Genomic DNA, 24,855 nt, shown 5'->3' with positions numbered 1-24,855 from the left:
GTACATGGAAAGACTTCTCTGATGGAAACAAATGTCATCTATAAAAAATAATCTCCTCTCATATTAAAATGATAGTTTTTAAAGAAACCCTTGCACAATGTTGTCCCCAAATGGCATTTAGAGACTGATCTTTTATAAGCAGACTTCCTTCTGTCAGTATAAATAATATATTTATTCTTTTTTGGAGCATTTTGTGCCTTTATTTGAGAGCGGATTGGAGAGATGACAGGAAATGAGAGAGGGATGGAGAATGACATCATATAAATGCTCTCTTAGGGGCAAGTGGAGGTAAAGATGGTGAAAGCTATTACCACTGAATCCAGCTTTCACTGGAAAAAAATATTCACATGTTCTTATTTGGGAAATAATTCTCTCCTTCTCTTTTGCCGGAACCATAACCTTATCCCATGTAGTGCATCACAATGGAAGAAAACTGATGCAGAAACTGGGATACCTTTAAACATCCCAATACCTTCTCTCGCCTAGTTTAACGTTAGCCAATAGGAGCATAGAGCACCCTTCAGCCCACAACTGTAAAAATGGCAATGCAAAGAGGAATGATGTGTGATCACCTCTGAAAGTCAAGAAAGATGGTAAAGTATGATTGGTCAGGGTCCAACTTGTAGTCTGTAATGTGTCTTCACAAGAATTTATAACTCTGTGATCGCCTAACCTGATGCAAATGATCATTTTGAATACAGTCCTTCATTTGTCACATGTTGTGTTTAAAGGATTTTCCACCAATGATCACGCCTGGCACCAGAATGTTTGCAAGTCTGTAGAACATCAAGTGTGTTTTCACATAGCAAACAGCTTTGAAACAAATTTAAAAATATATGCGTGATTCAACTTGAAGCAACGTTTTCTTTAATTAAGATATGAAATGACCCTAAACTACTGACCACATTTATTTATTAAAGACAAGTAAGACAATACTAGATTTAAAGATTTGAAATTGATTATTTTTTTAACATTGCGTCCTTGGAACAAAATGTATTTTTGTAGTTTTAGCCCTGTGTGCTTCTCTCAGTCTGCATGTCACTCTCGCCAGATAAGGGCAGTGATTAATGTTTGAAAAACACACCATAGACTGACACTGACTACCAGAAGCAACTGAGCGTTTCAGTGAGGTCTTTACAACCACTACTAACACTATGTTTGTTTAGGAGTCCTGTCCATTTGGCAATTCGCGTGTAAGGAAAACCCAACAAGCAGCGTATGGATCTTTACACAGTGAAACAAGAGTAGTCCAACAACCATTTCTCTGGGTAGGTTCGTGTTTTGACTGGCGACATGGAAAGAAATCCCCCATGGTCTGTGGGGGTCTGTCGTTGTGGCACTCCAAAACTTAACAACATCACTGCAGCATTTTTAAATGATGTCTTCCTCATATTCCACAGAGAAATCCCTGTGTTTAAGTGTCTGGCTTGAGGTGTGCCCAACAGTAAATCCTTAAATTCATAAGTGCACCAGTAAGACCTGCAGCCCTGTCCGAAAACCTATACTGACGCATGTGTCCGCAGCTTTTCCACCAGCACATTTCTCACAGCGGCGCTCAGTGTTGCATGGTTCAACCGTAAGCCTTGCAATTTCACTTGCCCATAGGGAAAAGAGGTGGGAGGGGGAGGGTGGGTGAGAAGCCATACTATGGGTTCACTGAGGACTCCTAGTTCTTGCGGTGGGTCTGCTGAATATTACTGCATAAATTGATTTTTAATATGGTTTTATCTGCACTGCCTTCCAAAACAAACGGCAGGGGATGAAGCACATATTTGCCACCTCTGCCACTACTCCTCCCATGCCCTGGCAGTAAATAAAGCCTTTGATTCAGGCCGAGGCTGCCAGCACAGACCATTAGCTGGCTGCCTGGGTCAATATGGGCCCTGTGTCTGGAGGCCGCAATGGAAGAGCCTCCAGACTGGTAGAGTGGCCAAAACCTGACCACATCACTCCTAGCATGGTAGAACACTAAATAAAAGCTGCTGGGATGGTGGCAGCAAGTGTGGACGCTGCGTTGGAGCAGGCAATAGGGATGAGGGGAGGTGGGGGTTGTGGCTATTTGAGCAAACAGCCTCCCCAAACAAGTGTGGGCAAGGCAGTACAGTGGCGGTCACTGAGGTGGTTGGAGGTAACGTAGGGGAGGAGGAGGGAAGTGAAAGAGGTGGTCTACAGTTTCTGCAAGGCCCCCTAACTCTTCCTCACCCTTTCCTTTCAGCACCGGTGTGTTTAACTAAGTGATTGAGGTCGTTTAAAAAAAAAAAAAAAAAAAAGGATTAATTGCCAAGCGATCCCGTATCTGATTCCATTTTTTTCCCTCTCTGTTGTGTTTTCCTACCTGTGCGTGAGGATGCCTGCATTAGTGGTGAAAGCGGCGGGGCAGTTTTTTTTTTTTTTTTTTTCTGGGTGGGTGGTTGGATGGGATGAAAGAAAAGAGCGAGGGCTACTGGATGGAGCGGAGCCGGTGTCGGTGCCAAGGGGAGTATTTGATTATCAGGCATCGAAAAGGCTGACTTTCACGGGCAGTTTTCCACTCTGTCCGCTTTCTATCCCCCATTCATAAGGGCTGAAGGTTTCTTGGATGTGTTTCGCCGCTGAAATCAAACGTCTGTTCTGGTGCCTGACCGTCATTTTGATAGGGGGGCCGAGGTTCTAACTGGCATTAAAGAACAGTCTGGTCTCTGTGAGTTTGTGTGCAAACACGTGTGCCAGTGTGTGAGCGTTTGCCTGCCTATTTGCCTGGCTGTTTGTGTGTGCCCCCGTGTGTGTGTGTGTGTGTGTGTGTGTGTGTTAGAGTTAACCTGCCGCATCCCTGCCATTAAGTGAACAGCACACACAGACCACAAGGTTAATCCTTGCCATAACAGCCTGACACAGAAAAAGAGCAGAGACGAAGGGTAACATTACTACGTCTCACATTGCCAACATTCTCCATGTGCCCTTTTAAGGTTACCCTGGATTTGTTTTGTAGGATGTTACTCATAATAACAGTACAAACACACCTGAAACACCATCAGAATGAGAGACTCTACGGTAACACGTGTTTTTACGAGCTCCTGGCCTTGGGGCTTTTAGTGTTTATGCACCTTCAACCCTTACACCAGCCGTGGCCCCCATGCTACGTATAAGACTAAAAAGCTCCACTAGCTTTGATGTGGGGAACTCTTCCATGAGAAAGCCTCAAGAGGAAGAATAAGAGGATGGTATCAACATGCCTGGTGCTGAGAACAAAGGGCAAGATGGCTGTTAAGTTAGGCTGTTACTCTTGTACCGCGGATGAAAGACATGCATGTGCTTTAGTGTTCCCAGAATGGGAGTGCGATATAGTTTTTGACATGAAAATATCAGAAACATATCATGTTAGTGATCAAGTAAACTTTCCATTGGTTCTGTTTTGGATCTGGTTTCAAGTTTATATAAATTTCTAAGCTCGAAGGCTAACCAGTCTCTTGAATCTTTTATCTATCTGAGACTGATATGAAAACCATTCAGGTACTGCAGGCTTCTGACTTTCAGCTGGAAATGACTCGTTTTTACCTGTTAAGTGTTGGCTGATCATATCTGCGGTAACTAATTTACATTAATGCCATTGGTAACTTGCCAAAAGGCCACAATTAGGGGTTGACTGATATGTTTTTTCAGGACAGATACCGATTATTAGTAATCAAGGACACTGATAACTGATATTAAGAATCAATATACATTTGCAGTAAAAATGAAAATCTTTATGTTCAAATTTAGAATGCACAATTTTAATGCACGACTATGCTTCATTTATTGCAGCAAAACAGCTTTGTAAAGCCTTTAGTTGGTTTCAATTACTCAAATGCAGTGGTGGGAAGTAACTAAGTACATTTACTCAAGTACTGTACTTAAGTACAGTTTTAAGGTACTTGTACTTTACTTGAGTATTTCCATTTGACGCTACTTTATACTTCCACTCCACTACATTTCAGAGGGAAATATTGTACTTTCTACTCCACTACATTTATTTGACAGCTTTAGTTACTTTTCAGATGAAGATTTTACATTAAATAACATAATGATGAGTTTATCCCCACCACGCTTTGTTAAAGATTAAACCAGTGGTTTCCAAACTTTTTGGCTTGTATCCCCTTTCAAAATAAATCAGTGTGTATTTGTGTCTTTAGTTAGTCATGTTTCAGATGTCGGAGTTGTTTGCAGTTCCACCAAAGAGACATTTCCTCTCACATGGTTTTAAATAAATAACTGTTTAAGACCCAAAGAGGTTAAACTCTCCAATATTTTACAAAAACACAAAGATGAAAGAAAAGTTCTGAAAAATTAATCCAAATTAAATTTTATGTAGCAGAACTATGTTTTTCTTCTTTCCTACTCAATTTATCATCTCCAGACCACTAAGATTTATTTTATACCCCACACAGTTCAAACTAGCTCCACCTCGAGCAGCTACAACAATAAAATGCTGCTTGACTTATCAGTAATAATAATGGACTTTGTTAAATGTATTTAATATATCAGTCACAGCCCGATTTTGTGCAAAACAAGTACTTTTACCTTAATACTTTAAGTAAATTTAGCTGGTAATACTTTGTACTTTTCCTTATTTAAGTGCAGGACTTTTACTTGCAATGAAGTATTTTTACATTGTGGTACTGATACTTTTACTTAAGTAAAGGATATGAGTACTTACTCCACCACTGTTTATTTAAGTGATAGCAGGGAACCTGTCATTCAAAACTAGGCTACTTCATTACTAATGATTACTACGGCTGAATACGAGACTCGATACGTTACATCACTGCAACAAAGTGCATTATTTGGGCATTTTCAGCAAAGAGATTGTGGTGTTTTTAAAACTTCAGCATAGAGGACTTTGATGTTTATTGCAACTTCGGCAATATCTGCTGCCTTACCTTCGAAACACAGCTTCGCTCTGCAAATGCTTCTTTGTACCGTCTGTAGCACAGCATCATGCACGGCCTTCAGTGTTGATAGGCTATTACTCATGACGTGTAACCAATCAGATTGGTTGGCTGCGGCATCACAGCTGAAGTAGCGCATATCAGCAATCGGATAAAAAAAAGCTGATAATTGGTTGACTCTTAGCCAAAAACACACTTGGCTAACATATAGTTCAGATAAAACTCTTTGCAAGCCTGTGCCTTTCTAGTCCAAAGATTGTTTATGAGAAAAAGAAGCACCACTTGTTAACATCACCCTACGACTGTGATTGGGCCGTGTGTTTTTGCTGTTCAATCACACTGTTGCTACTGATGCATACAGTGTAAATCTAAAATTATCAATAACAAGTTGTGTCTGCACATGTGCTGTTACACTGCGTCAGTAGACAACGTAGCGAGATGTCTTATCCTCACCATCCACGGGGCTGATGTATTCTGGTAGATGAGCTGCAGCCGCCGCCGCTGCTGCCGCCGCTGCACTGCTCTGCATCAGGAGGTCACCGTACGGGCTTCGCTGGCTGGCGCTGGCCATCAGGTGGTAGTACTCTGTGGGGTTGGCCCCCGGTGGCGGAGGGGGAAGACTGAACAAGGCACGGTCCTTCAAGTGTTCGTGGGTCACTGCAGCAGAAACGGGAGGAACAAAGAGGAGATAAAGGAGAAGAGGTTAACTTTTTCTTCTTGAAATACTTGTCCTCTAATACAATATTGCAGAATTAACCAGTCAGGAGATGACTTCTGTCAAGATTATTACAATCAGTGCTACTCCTCCAGTACAGAGGTCATGACCCTGTAAATCTGCGCTAATCTAAATGCTTTATTTTTCTGGTAATTAATACATTCACATTCATCATTTGACACACACTACCCCTTGACAGAATGACAGAAACTAAGATGTGCACAGAAAGGTTGCAACAAGGACTCAACAGAGGAGACGAGTGCCCTGCTTTACAGATTTGAAGATTTGTGCTTGCGTGCGTGCCCCAGGGCATGAGGCTTTTGATAAAAGGTGTCTGATGTCTTTGAGGCTTGCAGGGTTATGGGAAAATATCTCTAGGGAGTAAAGGAAGCAGAGGCAGAGATGGAGCAGGGCAGAGAGGGGGTGTTGGGGAAGGGGAAGGGGGGGGGGGAGCTACAGAAAGAAGGAATACCACATTCCTGCACTTCTCTGGTGTTGTTTATGCATTTGTTTGACAGGCTGAAGTCAGACACAGAGTGCAGGCATGCACACACACACACACTTATATTGCTGAGGAAGCCTGAAATGCTGCATGTGCAAAGGTAATATTGACGTAAAATGTGTTAACACCTGCACCGGTAAAGTCACATTTAAAAGTGTCAGGAACTATAAGAGTGAGAGATGGATTGGTTTTCCTACATCTAACTGAGCCCGCGTCCCCCTTTCCTCCATTTCCTGCTCTCGCCCCCTCTTTACCCCAGTGCATGAGTGTGTGGAGGAGACAGGGGTGTGGGCCAATGGTGGATTAATATGCATGGTGGTAGAAACATGGGGGGAAGTGGGGGTTGGGATCACTGGGTGGGGGATATTGGGAGGGGGGGGGGGGGAGAAAAACCACAGCCTCCCCCCACCCTCTGCACACACACAGACACATACACATAAGCGCACACATAAACCAAAAATCTGGATCCATCAGAACCTATTAGGCCATGGCTGTGGTAACAGTGCACAGGCAGTGTGTTTGTGCTCCAGCAGCAGTGATCCAGGCATATTCCTTCAGTTTCTCCATGGTTGCCAGATCACGTTACCACCTCCGCAGAGTAGCACTTTGTGTCTGAGGGTTTGTGTGTGTGTGTGTGTGTGTGTGTGATGTCACTTACGAACACATTGAGATGAGAGGTAGCAACTACATTCCCAGCTAGTCCCAGTAAACCCAGACGAAAGATTATGTTGGTTGGCAGAGATGTTTTCCAAACACAATTTCTCATATTATAGTTTCATAGATTGAAGCTAAACAAGACTATGAGTCTACAGCCATGTTAGCGGCTCGGTGAGGCTGTACTTTAGCACAGCAGTGCTTTGAGCTAAATGCTAACGTCAGCATACTAACATGCTCACAATGAAAACGTGTTGATGTTTAGCAGATATAATGTTTACCACGTTAACCATCTAACTAGCACATTAGCATGCTACCATTTGCGAATAAGCACTGAACACAAAGTACAGTAAAGAGTAAAGTAAAGAGTTCTTATAATTCATCCTGTGTGGCTCATGAATATCTGTAACAAATTTAAAGGAAATCCATCCAATAGTTATTGAATTATTTCCCCCAAAACCACAAATATCAACCTGCTGGTGGTGCTGGAAGAAAAGTCAGGGGATTACCAGTCACTATGATTCATCCTATGGGGAATGTAAACATGGTGGACCAGCCGAATGGCCAACATTGCAATGTATGCCACTTGCATGGCTTAAGAGTGGATGCTACTACTCTGTCACAAGTAGTCAGATATGCAGTGTGGACTACAAAAGTATAACAATATGGTCCTTACTTTTACAAAAATATCTTTCTTTGCCTTGTAGTTTTGGCTCCAGAGACACTGTAAATGTTATAAATAAAGTGCATAACTAACAGCAATTCTCATTTAATTAAATGAATTATTATAATATGGAATTACACTGGAGATCATGGTTATTTATATTAGACTTGTGCCAATTGGTGATCGGATCATAGGGATGATTGACGATCGGTTTTTCCTACACCGACTAAGTTATTATCAGATCTATAATGTTATAAAAATAATCTCTAGAATCTGTGCCCTACTGTGCATTGAGAGATGTTTCTGGTGGAGCTGCATGTCCGCTCGCTGAGTCCTGTTAATCAATATGAGTAATGAGTGACACCAGTTTGCCATCTCTTTTCTATGGATCTGACACTCCTCATCTCTGTTCTCCACACGCCTGCTCCCCAGAACTTTGCTCTGCGCTCCATAAGAGTAGTTAAAATTATGGATATGATTTGGATTGTGATATTAAAGATATGATAACAATGTTAAATGGAACATGATGCTGTGACGTAACTCCCCCCCCCACCTCCTCCTACTCCTGCGCACCCTGGCGATCGCATTGTCTATCGGCGATCTCCAGTAATCCAGATTGGATTGCCCAACCCTAATTTATATAGTATACCTTAAGCTGTTAGGGTTTCATAAACAACCCTCAACACATGCCTGGCACCCAGGTATCCCTATCGGAGGTTTAGACATGCTCTACTGAGCAGACTTTATTTATGTTCTGCAGCGCTGCAGAATTCCCTCCATTTGGTGCCATACTTCCCTGCCACTGTATCAGTGACAGCATCTCTTCCGCATTGTTTCTCTTGAAAGGTGGGGAGGTATTACTTGCCAGCAGCGTGTGCTCGGTGATTTATCGGTGCCGGCTGCAGGCCTGTGGCTCCTCTCTTATTCGACCTGTTGTTTAAACAGGGGTAGCGAGGACAGGTCTGTCATCGTGTGAACTCAATAGTTCAGGGGCTCCGCATGTTTGCGTCTGTGCTAATTGCCATGGTTTCCCCTGCCCAAACACATACACATACAAACGAGCAGGAAAGTTCCCTGTACCGCAAAGTATACTCGCAAATCACCAGCATGCACACACATGCAAAACGCGTTTGATGAAAGGTGTGCTTCAGTATTTAATTTAGGGCAACATATACGATGTAAGACTAATTATCACTGTTGGTTAAATAATCAGCTGTGTAAACCTAAATGTGTGTGTGCTCCTGTCAAGCACACAGAGTTGGTTTATAGTGAACAGGATATATGACTTCTGACTAACTCTAATCTCACCTCCTTAATTTTAACTGTAAAAGCAGGTGCAGAATAGCTGCCATTTGAAAGATTTTCCACATCACTCGCAGCTTATTCTTCATTCTGCGGACACTGCATACATCATGAGGCTAAGGCTGAGTGTTTCCATTTTGCACATGCATGACAGGTAGAAAAGTGTTTATGGATGAACATATGTGCCTGCGCTTTTGAAGTAATTCAAGCTTCTATAGGTGCACAAGGCAATGACAGCATGTGACAGCAGTATCTATTACTCAGTTTATTTTAGCGCATACTTTAAAAAAGAGCTATATAACCAAAATTTCCTTTAAGAGGCTAAATTGGAGCCAAATCCTTCTGTCACACCCAGAGGGTGAATATACTGTGTATAAAGAACACACTGTGACGTGTATACTTTTGATTGATGTCAGGACATGGACACAGCATGTGTCACAGCTGTATAATTGGTATTGGAGTGAAAGGGAAAGACTACTCAGAGAAATGGTAGAGGGTGATAAATCTACAAAGTTTGTTACAGGTGGAGTCAGTGATTGACAGTGCAGCCCTTTTTAGTTTTTCGAGGACACGACATTTCTAAGTGGAGTCAGTTGTGGAGACGTCTCACAATCACAGGTTGTCATCTGTGTTTTTACTGGCTGCCAACCTTCACGAAGGTGGGTCTCACCTAATATGAGCCATTCAGGGCAGATACCACGGGGACAAAGATTAGAGATAGGAATGAATGAGACTGGTGTGCGGCTAAGAGTCAGCAAGGCTGAATTCACACCAAATCAGGCGTTGCGGCGAAAATGCCAGTCCTCCCATTCATTTGAATGGGGGTAGTGCGTTCAGGCTGCGGGGGTGGGAGGCCGCAGGGGCGGCATGTGGAGAGAAAGTTGAACTAGAATCAACTTTTGGAGAAAAGCAACCCGCCGTGATGCTGCGGTGGCCAATCACAGCCGGCGATCAGACTGATCAGAGCTGTTCAGCCCTCACATGAGGGAGGACAAAGACGTTACTAGGACGATGGGAGGACATTTCCCTTCGTTTAATAATGTTAGACTTTGCTGATGGCTTCCTGAAAAAGATGAGAGAAAAAGAAAGAGAGAGAGAGCACACGAGTGAACTGAGAGCACCAGCGAGAGAGAGAGAGAGAGAAAGAAAGAGGGAGAGAGAATGAGAGAGAGCAGCAGTGGGCAGTGTTATTTTCCGATTGTTTCACAGCGGTTATAAATTAACACGCCCACATCCCCCCCACAACCCTGTGGAGGTGTGCCGCAACGCCTGATTTGTTCTAAAATACGGACTAAATCTTTTTTTTTTTAAACCATGATGGACAATAAATGATAATCCTCATTCCTGAGGTATTTTAGTTTAGTTTCTGTTTGTGTCTATTTGGGAACTTAAATGAAAGGAAACCAACACTGAGCGCAGTGCCTGATTGACGTCACAGGAAGAGGTCCAACCACCCAGTCAAGTGAGTGACACTGAGGGCACTATATCAGTACTCCTGTGCAAGCAGTGCAAAAGTGACTCAAGTAGGAACCTCTCAATATATATAGAAGCATATATAAAAATGAATTTGACAAGTATAGAAATACGTAACAGTTCCCCGGACAACTGTTTTGTAGGTTTTTTAGCTTACAAAGCAGTTTTTGCTAGCTAGCTTGACTAGATTCTTTGTTAGTGCTACAATGCTGGTGTGTGGTGAGTCTCACCTTCAGCAGGACTCAGTCCTCGTGCTGCTGAGATCATGGAGAGGGTGGGGCTGCCATGCACTGAACGTAGGTAGTGCTCCATGTGGGGGCTGACGTAAGGGTGTGGAGGGCTGAACGGTGACTCACCCGTCCCGGCCGGCGCATGGGGCGATAGACGGATCAGGGAAATATCTGAGATGACTGGACTGCCCGTCAGTCCTGGAGGTCTGGGGAGAAGGAGGTACAGTAAAAAAACAAAGAGACAAATTTAAATAAACTATATAAGAAGGGAGGTAAGAGAGATAAGAGAGAGAATGATAGAAAAACATAGGATAGTGGTGGATGAAGGTGAAAGTTGAACAGAGAGACAACAGATAGTGGGAAATAGAGGGTGTGGAGTCAGTCTAAGTTAATTTGATTACTTGCATTGTGCTCAGTTATTATCTAGAGTGATCTTCACTGGTATGTTCATAGACAAGCCTTAACTTCTGTTATTCCACAAACGTGTCTGCAGTCTCAATCCACTTACATCCTTTCCCCTCCCCGGTCCCACAGCTAATACATAATAACCCCCTTTTGTTTGCCTTCTCCTATTAAGCCCTAAAGGTACAGACAAGTCGAGACCGAGGGCTTTCGTCTGCGAGGCTACGAAGGAGCGTACTCTCTGTCTGTTTGGGTGGGCAAAACAACAGGGTCTCTCACATCAGGTTTTACACTGTGTATGATGAGAGTGCTACCGGATGCTCAAAAACCTTAAGTAGCTGCTTTTAGCCACCTTTTGGCAAAAAGGAAAGAAGTCTCGTCTGAAGTTGTCAGACAGCCTGCCGGTCACATCAGGCTATACAGTAAATTTGTCATCTCTGGCAGGTATTGGGCGGCTCTGCTTGCAGAAACACAGACAAGTGGGTGTTGTAATTCTTGATAGCCCCTGAGGGGCTGAACTCTAGATAAAAACGTCTGCTGGCCGCTGGCAGTGGCACAACCCTTTGAAGGGGCACTAGTACTTATGTCGACCTAGTGTTCTTCAGCGCTGATAAGCGGCCTGTTGCTGCCTCAGTGTGTGGTAAGAACACCTGGTAGAAATTCAGCCCTCAGAAAGGCTCTTGAGCGGGAGAAACCATGAATGACAACAACAGAGACAAGACAATGACAGAGTTTGGTTGTAATGCAATCAATTGTGAACACTGTTTCAGGGATTTAACACTAACTTCTGTTTGCTACCTTGCTAACAACTTGATGAACTGATTCAAGAAGAAGAAAGCAAAGAACAGCCTTTTTACAAGTATATAAGGAATAGTTCAGAAAGTTTATTGAGATATAAGCTGGATGTATTAGCTATTGATGGAGGTATTAGCTAACTGGCACACACATACTATGATCGATAGTTTGTAAGGCAATATCTTCATGAAACTGAATTACTGGACAGGACATTACTGGAATCTACGTAGCACCTTTAACTCATCATTCATTCTCTTCAAAGAAAGAAAGAGAGAAGCTATGGAAAGTTCTCTCTTCAGCAGAAATGACCAGACTAATGATTTAGTACATGCTGTCAGTGAGGTAGAGGAGGGCCGCACACAACGAGCCTGAGTAACAAATGAGTAAAATGTTAGGTATTGCAGCCGTCTTTCAAGATGGAATTCAAGTTTGAGGTCACCGTCAGTTCAACATTCGACATTTTTCTCGAAAAAAGTTGGTCATTTTACTCCCTAATTTTGAGTTTTTTAATCGAGAAGATGAAGTGATTTACGCTGGTCCAGATGTAATCTGTCAAGACATCAGGTTAGCGAACTCAATAACATCATCTATCAATTGTCTTTGTCTCTGATCACTTCACTTTAACCTTTAGTCTCATAATCATGGGCTAGTCTTTTGTAGAAAATACATCCACACAGCAAAACTTTGCGACACAATACAAGACAGTGACACTCAAACACAACAATACAAAGCAATTAAAATAAAAGAATAGTTGACTTTATGAGTGCCTGAGAGCAAAATCCGCTTCAGCTTGTCGTTATAGCAGCTTGATGGCTGCTGTGAACAAATGAGTGGTTATATGTGTGGTTTTGACTCTTGGCAGCATCTACTGCATGCTGGGTACAAAACATGTGTGTGTATGTGTGAGAATAAGGGTGTAAGGAATGGCTCGTCTAAAAAGGATGCCCTGATTAAACATGATTTATGAAGTTAATTTAATTTAATTCAGTTAAAGTCTTTGACCTCCTGGGGGACAAGTTGACATCCAAAGTTTTCTGTCTTTCTGGTGATTGACTGCAAACCAAAATACTTATTATTCAAAATAGATTCCTCAAGCTCAGTAAATGGTGAAAATGTTGAAATGATGATACTGTTTGCGTGTTGATGCACCTGAAAAGAATCAAGTCAGGGTTGTCAAATGACTTGACTGATGAAATGAGTGTGACTGGTCCAGGTTGTAGTTATTGGCTGTGACTGTGAAAGGTGGGCCTAGCAAGCATGGTTGGCACAACTTCTCCCCCCCCTCCTCCCCATCCCAATCTACCCTTCAGAGTTTCCCTGCTCAGTCTCTCATTCACTGTCTCTGTGTGGACGCCAACCTGTACCCGGACCGGACTGGCCCTGCCCAACTCAGGACCGAGCCAACCAACCCAGAGCCTCGGCCCTCGCTCCATTTCCAGTAAGCGCCTGCAGACTGCCGGCCTTGTCTGAGGGCCAACTTTCTGCCGTCAGGCCCACTCTTCCCCTACAAACAACCATAAAGAGCCCTCTGTTCTGGGCGGGAGGGGAGAAGTGAGAAGAAACAGACGCTCCATACACAAAAACACGCTTCCCTCGGTCCGAATCTAAGCAGCATACAGAGAATTTGGCAGTGCCTCCTAAGATTAGTGCTCGGGTGCTTCACTGAAGGACTACCTGGGTAAACTGGCACTGGTGCTGGCTCTCTTTCTTATCAGACTGGGTGACTCAGAACTCATCAAACTAATTACACACTACCATACATAGCATAGATCTATTTGTTTACTAAATGCCTTTCGCTCCGTCCCCAACTGATGCAGATTTCATATTATATCACAATGGGTACATATTTGCATGGTTCAAGGCTGACATTATTCTGTATTTACTTATTGTTCTTGCTCTCTTATTTTTAAAAACTACAGCTCTTTTCACTTTAAAATATATTTGACATATTTTTATTGTCTCTTACTTTAAATATTGTGTATCATAACACCAAGAAAATTACTTATTTATGTCAAAAAACCTACCTGGCAATAAACTTGTTACTGATTTCTGATTTTTTTTCAACATATCCTCAAAAAACCAAAACCGACAACATGTTAGTCTCAACCACATTAGTTCCTCCAAAGATCCTTTAAAAAAAGGGTCACAAACATACAGCTTAATTTAAAAAAAAAAAAAAAGGTAAAGTACTTTCCTACAACAGGTGGTCACAGTAGATTTTAGCAAACATCACTAAAACTGCAGTAAATCGTTCATTTACTGGGAACTATTTTCAGCTGCGGATGAATACACATTTAGTGCTAGTTGAGTATTTACAGCGATAGAATGGTGTGTGTGGGATTGAATATAAATAACAATGTAACAGTGTTGATGTAACATGTCACCCAGTGCAGCGCTGTGACTCATTGACATGTTTTTAATAGTTCGGAGCTCTTTGGCACAGATGTATAAGCTATATCAGGTTTTGGATACACACACGATACTTGTTAGCAGAATCAATTCGTTGTTGTTTAGAGTATAGGATATATACAGACTTATCCTTTAAAGTTATTCAAATAACATCTTAGTCTCATGACATTTGTTGATAAGACAATGTGATCCGCCTGATTGTGTTATCCGAACTTCAACACTTGCTTAGAAAAGAAATTAATTACACATCACATATTGATAATTTTCATTATAACCAAACATGCCAACTCTCCACCTACCAAAACCAATTTGCAACATTTTACTTCAAACCTATACCCATCAACAACAGTGATGTGTTTCTTGGCCAGTAGCGAACCGGCGTGTCGGCACACACACACACCACTCTAACTGCGGTAAATCACTCAAACGACCAAAGAGCGTATGTGAGACCTTGATAATAAGGTGAAATTTACTGCCGTTGCCTGTCAGGAGGCAGCAAATAATAGCCCTGTCTGGCAGGTACCATTATTGAAGCCTTGTCGATCCACCCTTTTTCTGACAAGATGTTACTTGAAGTCTGTGTGTTTTCCAGAGGTTGAATGGGAAGCTCTTGGAGGGCCTCAGAGCCTTGGGAGAGCCCTGTCTCTTAATCAGCGCCTGCCATTTAAAGAGACTTCTATCATACTTGAACACTTTGGGTGGCTGCCTTGTAGGAAAAAAAAAGGCTGAGGGATGGGAAACACTACATGTAGCATTTAAATATCAGAATTATCCATTATTTTCCAAATAAAAGTGCCATGTGTCGGCCCTGCTAAGGATGATAGAGAGAGGGATAGGTGGACAGATAGCAAGCCAGTGTGAGTCAGTAGATAACATGCTTTCAACAAGGTAATTGCTATTTGTCCCTGTGTTCTGTACTGTGTGATTACACGCTCTCTGTTGTTCCATTGTTAAAACTCTGCTGTGAGAAAAAGTGATTTGGACATGGTACAGCTTGTTGTAGCATATGAGTAACCCCTGTGAGTAAGTGCATACCAGAGAACCTGTACGTTAGATCCCGCTGGCCGAGGCAGATTGCAGCACGATTAGCAGTGAGTTCAAACAAAATGTTACTGAGTGTCTTTTTAAGTGTCCTTTCTTTTTTCATTCTACCCAATGCGGTGCCAATCCAACATCAAAGAGAACAGAAGAGTGTCCACTTCTGCAATTGCAGTTCTGCTGTGGTGGTCTTACCGTGTTAGCTTTGCAAACAGTGTAAAATCAACATGGGTGTCATAGGTTACAGTATAATGAGGTCAGTAAGCTTCAAATGAAGCACCTGTTGGATTATCTAACAGTGTCTGAAACCCCCTGGAGGAGGCTGCGTCTGTCAATGTTTGTAACTTTCAGAAACTGACAATCAAACAATCAGCCATTTCACGCAAGGATCGGCCAGGTGTGCATAAGAAAGAAGAGTTTTTTTTGAGAGTTTTCTTGGTGTGCTGTAATCCCCATCTTAATGATTAGTGCATCTTGCCCTATTCTATGTCAGGAGGCTTTTTACCCCACCTTTGAGTGTAACATAGTCTGCAACTCTCTGCATGAACTAGCTCATTTCAAGAAAGGTAAGTGAAAAACACAATTTTGCACAGATACATTCAACCAATCTAATACATCTCTAAAAACAAAAACAAAAAAAAACTGCTTGCATCTATAGGTGTAATAATTCTCATTTTCACTTAGCACGCTGTCAATTCACAGTCTTGTCTTTGCCGCTGCAAGACGCTGCCCATGAAATCTGTTTTCAAGGTGAGGTGAGGCGACTCTCTGCCTGTCTCTCTCTGTCCTCCTACCTGACCAACAAGTTAGTATTTGCCTCTCTGGCATTTTCCCTGCTGGCTAGGGGTGGGATGAATTATGATGTGACACACTCCCTTCTGTACTTCTGGGCAGCCAAGGCGATCAAGATAAATCACCACGCTACCCCACAAGGGACATGCTAAGATCCTGCCTTAGTTGTTTTTGGGGCCCTGATCAGGATGCTGAGGATTTGGACACAACGTGATACTGTACTCCCTGAGAAGCAAGGCCTGTGTACAAAGGAGGGGCCCAGTTAGACTATGTCAAACGATGGGATAATATACTTAAATGAGATGGGATTATACAGAGGGTAATTATCCATTATTCGGATCCGTTGCTGTCACATACCATTTAGTCTTTTTTGAGGGAAGGAAAATTACATTGAGACCGTGCAATAAACCGTGAAAATTTCAGGCTATTGATTTGCAACATTCAAGTCTTTTGATTGATGGGTCCCTTGTCTTTTCAGGAGCACATTCCTGGCTGGAACTCAGGGGAGCATCCACATTCAAACATTAGCCGTGACGATGAGCCGAAAGCCGGAGCCAGCACGCAACAACATAAGATAACAACACGTCTGTCAAAACCACTGACAACCAATCCGCAGCCTCGAGAATCTGCCCCACTTACTCCCCTCCACCCTCCACTCGTCTCCCCCACCCTTCCCCTTTACATGTTAACCAAACCAAAACAATGAGGGGAAAAAACAACATCAACCCGAATGGCTGATCTGTAAACTGTATTTAATCAACACATTCCGTGCTGTGGGGCTCCAGGCTGATTGCCTGGTGAGCGGGACCACATCTGTTTGTGTACAGGGGCGGTGTAGGCCACAGCTCTGCCACACAAAAACCTTGGGCATATTTCAACTTTTCAGTGCTGCAATTTGCCCCCCGACTGCTTCCCAAAAAGCATAAATATGGGCTGTGGAATGAGCGGGGGATCTGTTTTTCTCATCTGTTGCGTTGTCGTTGAGGTTCTGGGAACGGAAGGTTGGATTTCAGATGCTAATTACCCGGTCAAACATGCTGGCATGGTGGATGGCTTTCCTGGCTTGTGGGTTTGCGCACAAAAAGATGCACAATCTGCAGCAAACAGCACATAAGTACTGTCTCTAAGTCCAAGCTGAACTGTCATCTCATGAGAGGTTCTTCCTAATGTGTTCCAGAGACAGTTCAGATATGGCATGTTTCTTCTCTCTGGAATGCTAAGTTTGGAAAAGGCAGAGAGACCACAACGAGAAGGTTGCTACTTTTAAATCTTGCATCAAACATTTAAAAAAAAAGTGCTGAAAGGTACTTATGTGAAGATGCTCTATGTTCTGGCACTGCAACATTTGGTAATACATATAATGTTGATCCATATTTCCCTGTTCAAACACCTGTGTGTTTTACAGCTTTTGGAAAGAGAAGGATTGTAAAGGCTTCAGTATGCAACCTTTCCACTGTCAGAACAGGTTGGAAAAAAACACTTTTTGCCTTCAGACACCGTCAGACAACACGTCATGCAAACTATTCCTCTTCAAGCATCTGCACACTTAACTAACTTTCTCAATTACGCTTCCCTGAGGCCTCAGCATGCTATACGCAATGAAATAAACCACAAACCTAGAGCTTACTGTGGCGAGAAACCTGCAAGATACTCAGGAAATGACTTGTAAGAAAGGTTGCACTTGGGCTCAAACCACACACGAGTACTGACACACACCAGTGCTGACAGGATAAAGTTGATTCCATATCAAAAACAATAATAATAGTAGAGAAAAAGTTGGATTGGTTGATCCCTGCAGGATATCCCAATGTGTTTCTTTAAAAGGAACAAGGCAGGTGAGTGCTGCAGGATCTGCATTACGACAGCTGTGACAGAATGAGCTGCAGCTCTCATTACGTTACATGCAAACAGTGATGAAGAGCGCTCCGTTTGTAGTCAGCACAATCCCTCAGACAGGAAGTACAACCCTGACGCTCAGCGGCTCAGCCACTGACGAAGCGCCGACACCCTGCTCCATTCGCGCCGGGACGACACGCCGTAATTAGGCGAATTTGGCGCGTGCTGGAGAAAAGACAGCTAGATCAAGGTCTTGATGAATTAGTGGGAGCACTCTGTCAGAGTAACATCACATTAATCAAAACAAACTGGGTGCGTGGCCACACTTTTTTTCCCCCCCTCCCATCCTTCCTTCCCTCGCTTTGCAGGTGATGAATAGCTCGGCCTACGCTGTGTATCACCTGATCTCGCTGAATTTAAATGTAACCGCACAGTTTTCTCACAAAACCTCTATTGATCTTACTCCTGGGTTCTCTTCCTGGGTTTGAATATTTTAGATAAGCATAAGAAGGCCTGGCAAAGTTAAGAAGGCCAGACTTTTATGGTAATGCAACTTTAATAAAGTCAGATAATAAATTAAGTGTTTCTTTTTTAGGTCAGGTTAGGAAAAAAAGTTGCAAAGCCCAGCACATAACTGGACTTCCAACCTATGGTATACTGTATATCCTAACCAATGAAATGTAAGATAATACTTTTAGAAATTAAATATATAAAAATGTGACACGAATAACTTTTGACATATTTTTACTTTAACATGTTAGTATTTTCCTTTCCAATGAGGCATTTTATAAGGATTTTATAATAAGAATTAGTCCTGCCACTTTCTCTTCACTGAAGCACTTATGTAGTTCTTCCAAACGCTGTCTTTCACTCGGCTCTCTCCCTACAGAGCTGTAGAGACAATGTTTCTTGGCAGAACTCCTCATTTTTCGGCGTTGCCAGCACCAGACAGCCCTCCAAACTCAAACCGTGAAATGTTAGGAGAGGAGATAGGAGAGGAAATGTTAAGCGCCTGTTGTATTGGTGATAATGTGGCGTGTCTCTCCTCATCTCTGTCTCCCTCTTGCTCTGTGTATCTTGTCTGGCTTTGATGTATTTGAACTTGGCTCTCTCTCACTGAAGCTCAGGAAGAGGGGCTGTCTTTCCAACTCCTGGTGCTGACAAATAGGACGAAGCAGTAGCAGAATTCTCAGAGAAAGAAAGTAATGAAAGGTGACAAACCGACCTTCACGAGTCACATTAAGCCGCCTTTTCTTTTCAGACACTATTGACTCATATAAAATAACAGTATTGACAAATTCTAAGTGTAATAGATACACGTACATCTTGTGTACTATTTGTCTTGTGCATTGTTTTCCCAAAAAGTCGGGCTGATATATTACAACAATTAAAAATAAAGCTCTTAGCATGACTTTGCTAGAGATTGTGATCATTACCATCTATGAATCCTTACCCGTGCATAGCGTGGAGTGGGTGTGGCTCGTAATGGTACCGCCCCTCGTGGTGTCTCATGTCGATCGGGATGGGCGTGTGAAACGTGGGGAAGAGATGGTGAGCACCTGCAAGTGCAAAAGAGAGAGAGACAAAAGGTCACAAATGAAAAATACAGCAAACTAAATACAGTGAGTTTCTTGAAGCCGGAGTACTGAATAATGACAGACAGACAAATATAGAGTTCCTGACAAGTGCCTGCAACGCAGCATGAGATGCAACTGTACCATTTTACAGTTCCCGTAATCCACCAGTAATTGAAACCTTCTAGACTGTCTGTGGCTTTTGCCCCGAGAACTGTATGTTCATTAATGGCCCTTCTCTATCCAATAAGACCAAAGCAGGTTTTACACAACAATGAATGTGTTTTTATGTCAGACAAAGAATGCACGAATCCACCGTTTCCTGCCATAAATGGTCTGGTGGCTTGAGGGAAGTCTCATTAGAACAACACAGCCGATATTCATTAATTACTGTCATTACAACGGCTGAGTAGGAGACATTATTGTCTCGATTGAAGGAGGAGGAGGGCTCTGATCACAGACTAAAAGCCTACTAATTCTCTCCGGTTTGATATGTTGGAAGTTTTAAATGTTGTTGATGCAGGAAAATAAACCAAGAACAGCAAGTCGGAGCGCTATAATTTCACTCTGCAAGTGTCTTGTGAGTAAATTCAGCTGTTAGTGTGTGTGTGTGTGGGACGGAGACAGAGAGCATAGAGCGATGCAGTTCCCTCGAGTTAATCCCGGGTTGCTACGGTCCAGTAAATCTGATATGACCTGGGAGCAGAGACCACCAAGGTTAAAGGTCAAAGCTCAGTGAGAACAGATCATTATCTCTATCCGAGTGGACCACTGGGACTGGGTGACACAGGGGGAAATGGGTGCGTTTCAGAAAAAAAAAGGTTTCCACACCAGTAATGGTAACAATGTGGTATGAGCAAATAAATGCATTGAGGATAATTAAATTCAAAGGACATGCAGCCGGAATTAATAGACAACATCAGTCCTCAAATAAAAGCCAGGAGCCAGCACAAACAGAAAAAAAAGGGCCGGTTGCTAATAAAGAGCTGTTAAGCTACTGTCGTGATACTCAACAATTGGAGTTGATTTTTCACATTAAAAGCTTGCCATGAAAGGGAATGATTAGTCTCATTCAGACACAGAACAACCTTTTAATGTGAAACATCTGTGCAGGAAGTGTTGAGTTTCATTGACCTTAGCTTAAAAGCAGTTTTTCAAAATGGCAAAGTGGAAGCAACTGTAAATACTAAGCAAGTTGGGTTTTTTTTTTTTCTGTCAAAAAAAGACACAGTAGAGAGTATTTGGTAAATACAAGAAGACACAAGAAGTTTATATTACTGGAAAACAGGGGAAATGCATTATAAAGACATCTCTAATAAACTGTAGGCTTGTTATAAATAAATAATCGCCTGTTTTGGAAGGAGGTGTTCCATAATTCATGTTTCAATACATAAAATTTACATTTAATGCCCTCTGTCATTGTAATCACAGCAATTAAACTATCCTACTGATTTTCTTTACATTCTTCCTGTTTGAAATGTGCCTCAAGGGTCCAAAATCACTTTAGCCAGCGCTGTGAAAACAATGTGTAAGAGGACTCTGCGCCTGTAGGCTACGTCAGAATGTTGTTTTTAGGTGATGCCTGTTACAAAGACAGACATCACTGCTACTTAACCCTGATTGAGCCCTTTGTTGTTGTGATTGAAGCCGTCATTGTGACGTTGTACCGTCTTGTTCTTTGCAGTTAACGCTGATGGGATTTTGACTGGTAGAAGAGAGAGTTTCCCTTAGGGTAGTTTTTTAGCTGTGAAACATTTAAACGGTGTGGTCTCAGAGTGAGCTTTACCCGCCAGTGATCGTACTGCCATAATCGCATTTGCTGACAAGGTGGTGCCACAGACACAGTTGATTAAGATAGGAATCCTACAATTGGCCGATTCCTGTTTTTGTGAGTCAAAACATGAAGTTTGTGCCAAAACTTTCCTGTGAGAAGTGCACTGCTGTCTTCTTTCTTTACATTGAAAATACAGAAGTGAATACCTTGAATTATTATACCAAATTATGCTACAAATCACCGGATGTCCTCAGGTTAAATAAGTCTCACAGACAAAAAGTTTGACTGCACACAAACACACAATAAAGATAACGTTTCTCAAAGCCAAAGTGAGTTGTAAAAATCCATCTGGTGCCCCGCGCTTCTTGTCTTTTCTTGTCTTTGAGCTCAGAGGGCCAAGGGCTCTGTGTTTCTATCAAGATCTATGCCGCTGGATCTCAGCCAGTGACCCTCCCTTGCTTTTGTGTGCGAGACAGGCGGCCAATTCCGAGTCAACTTGTGTGTTACAAAGCCAGAAGAGGCACCCAGTAAATGAGCGAGAGGAGGGGGGGGGTGAGAGCTGGGAAAAAGGAGTTTGAGCTTTGTTTCACAAGTGGAGCCAGAAGTTCGGGGCTTTGTCTGAGAGGTGCCCCCATGCTTTCCGCTGCCTGGCACATCTCTGGTGGAGAGGATGAGGAGGGCACGGGACAAGGAGACAACACCGTGACGACAAAGACACAAAGACGGCCCTGGAAGTCAGGCTTCGTTCAGACATGTCGGAGAGATCAATTAAACTGTCAAACGGCAAGGTCCTATTATGTTTTTTTTGCGTTTGTTTTTTTATGCTAGGTACTTATTGTTTTGCATTATACTTGTTTTGTGATATATTTCCAAGATTTCTTTTAATAAAGGTTTTGTTCCTACAGGTAGTACTCTTTATTTCTCTTTTCCCGTGAGAAACCTACGTTATATCAGGTATTTCGAATGGCGAATATAAAAGCCTTCATAGGATGAGAATCAATGATAACTGGTGGTGGAACATGGCAGTTTATTTATATGAGAAAGTCATAGATTGTTTGCTTATAATCATTTTAGTTTGAGTTCCCATTGAGGAATAATGTTCAGTCCAATAGTGAAACAAATGTACAAACACACACTTAAATATAATGTACCCAGCAGAAGCCCAGGAGGCTGATCCCCCCCCCCCCCCCCCCCTCGCCTCTGCACCCTCCCAGCTTGGGACTGGTGGACGTGGGGGCGATAAGGGCTGAGCAGGCCCTTCCATCAGCCAGACAGCTGCATTGTTTTCTGGGCTGCAGGGACAACTAGCGACAGGTACAAGGCCAGGACTACTCGCACGCCTCAGTGTCTTGATTTACTGCCAGTCTGTCCCCTTTGGGTGTGCGGGCACGCAGGGTTACTCCACCCTGAGCCTTATATATCCAGAGTAGTAGTGTTCAGGCCAACATTAGCACAATCTGTTGCAACTTTTTTACCGCAATGCAATGTCATCTGGTAACTCTGCAGAGGCCAGTCAAATACAAATCCTCATTCCTGGTAACATGAACGCTGTTACCTTGCCGTTGTTGACAATAAAAGGTCACCATGAAAACTTTCCTGAATTGTGAAAATGTTTGTCTCATAGTGCTATGAACCCTTGAGCAGGACTTTTGGTGCCTGATAAAACTTAAAAGTCATGGATCTTCTCCTCAAATTGGACTTTCTGACATGTAGTTCATCATCCTACTGCTACCTGAAACAACACTTTTTATGCAGTGCTACTTCTGATCTGAACACCTGCCAACTTTATAGAGGAAAAGTTTGATATCATAAGCCTGATGCCTCATAGTCTACTGTTTGGATGTGTGTATGCAGTGTACTAGAGTTGGGATGACATGGGAATTTCTTCCCTAGTAAAGGTCACAAACCCAGATAAGTAATGATGTCAATTATTACTAAAGGTCAATTGGTTCTTTGTCTTTCTCAGCAAAGCTACGTTTTACTGTAAGTGCTAATTTAGTAAATCGTGGCAAGGGCTCAAAATGCAGTTAAGAGCACCATGCGAAGTACACTGAAGGGCTTTTGTGTTGCTGTAATCTTATATTGTGAATCAATCCAACCCACAGGAATCTTTAACTGGTGGTTGTTTTCAGCCACTGTATCTGGTCTCTGATCTCTCATAACGTGTTTGTTTAAAGACCGAACATATCTTTGCCCCCCTAGCCCCCATAATGAGGTTCCAGACGTGACAAACATCCTGCCAAGTAGCAGGGAGAGCCCCACATCTTCTCCTTCCTTTTTTTAGTTTGCATCTTAAAACTCTGGTTTGATCTCTCACTTAAGACAATGCCAGGTGTTTGATGTTAACAAAAGGTCCCTTCCGAGTCCCATGACTCAGAGGAAGAAGAAGGAAAAAGCACTTTCTCATTATGTCCAAATGAAGCCTGCAGATCAGGACCACGCTGAAGTGGAGAGTGGAGTGGGCTCATGTCTTTGAGGAAGTACTCAAAGATAATAATAATGCCCTGAGAGGCTAGGCCAGGCCAGGCCAGGAATAATTTTGGAAGAAAAAAAAAAAAAGCCTTTGTCGTGTTGTGAGAGAAAGGGGGAGAGAGAGAGAGAGAGAGAGAGAGAGAGAGAGAGAGAGAGAGAGAGAAGAGACGAAAGCACAGAGAGCGAGAAAGAGAGAAGTGAAGAGCAGAGGAGGAGGAGGAGGAGGAGGAGGAGGAGGAGGAGAGGTGGGGGTGCTCGATTCAGACAGGAAATTCCAGCAGAAAAAGTTGGCCTGGATCCTAACTACACAGTGCAGTGCCAACGGCTATACACAAATGCTCATGTGCATGCATACACACTCACACACTCACAATTACACACAAACACACACACACACACACACACACACACACACAGACACTGATTTGTTCTGCTGTTCACTCTCAGTAAGCAATCATCAAGAGTGGCTGAGACAAACACAAACGTGTTACTTTTTTAGGTTGAACAGAAATGCCTTTCTTAAACACACGCACACACACACACACACACATACACACACACACACACACACACACACACACTACAGCAAGTGTTATGCCCAAGGTTAATAAAAAAATGTGTGTTTAGCTAATCCGGGAATCCTGCACTACACACACAACATGAAACCTGCAGGTTTAGTTTGCAAGACGTCGCTTCCTCTAGGGCAGTACATGGGCGAGCGATGGCGACAGAGGGATTAGGGGCTTACAGGAGAGCACGAAACCACTGCCATCTATGAAAGGAAGTCTTAACAGAGTGGCTCTTTACTTTTAACAGCCATCAGGGAGGGTAAAATGATACCTTTTTTATTGATAGGGGGATTTTGGGCAGAAGGTAAGTGGATTAGGCCGATGGTGTCCGTAATGACAGGAGATGGTTTGAGCGGAAATTCATTAGTCCCTGTGAACTCTGTAAAGTCTGTATATGTTATGATGTACACATCAAACACTCACTGCCTGGGAAGACTAATGCAGTTGTTTTCCAGAGGTTTTGACTCAGAGCTGTACGGACGGCATGACACATATGTATATTTCAAATATAACAGCGTCTATTTGTCAGTAGTTGCTAGTTGCTGAGTATCAAAAAGTGTCAAGTGGCACTTTATCTTTTAAACAGAAAGTGCCTTTAGTCATTTAAATCATAATGTTGGCAGTTTTAGAGTATTTTACGTTGGCTGAAGGTGAATGTGTCAGCAAACACTCGCCTATGTACACATTCGGCAGACACAGAACGACGTTGGCACTAATTTGTACTTGTGTGACTGGCCGCCTGACAAATGT

At 42.7% G+C, this 24,855-nt stretch overlaps 1 protein-coding gene across 1 annotated transcript in view; it reads right to left on the bottom strand.

Annotated features, from left to right (window-relative positions):
• gli2a (GLI family zinc finger 2a) overlaps window positions 1-24,855 on the bottom strand; it is an 89,894-nt gene that overhangs the window by 19,731 nt on the left and 45,308 nt on the right. The window contains exons 3-5 of the mRNA XM_042426900.1: window positions 19,170-19,275; window positions 10,445-10,650; window positions 5,358-5,561 (exon numbers count right to left, since the gene is read on the bottom strand). Coding sequence (XP_042282834.1) covers window positions 5,358-5,561; window positions 10,445-10,650; window positions 19,170-19,275 — 516 coding nt within the window. The remainder of the gene's footprint in view (window positions 1-5,357; window positions 5,562-10,444; window positions 10,651-19,169; window positions 19,276-24,855) is intronic.

This window comes from Thunnus maccoyii, chromosome 11, assembly GCF_910596095.1.
Source record: "Thunnus maccoyii chromosome 11, fThuMac1.1, whole genome shotgun sequence".
NCBI lineage: Eukaryota > Metazoa > Chordata > Actinopteri > Scombriformes > Scombridae > Thunnus > Thunnus maccoyii.
The sequence above is the reverse complement of the archived record's forward strand: the minus strand, read 5'-3'. Positions and strand labels throughout refer to the sequence as shown.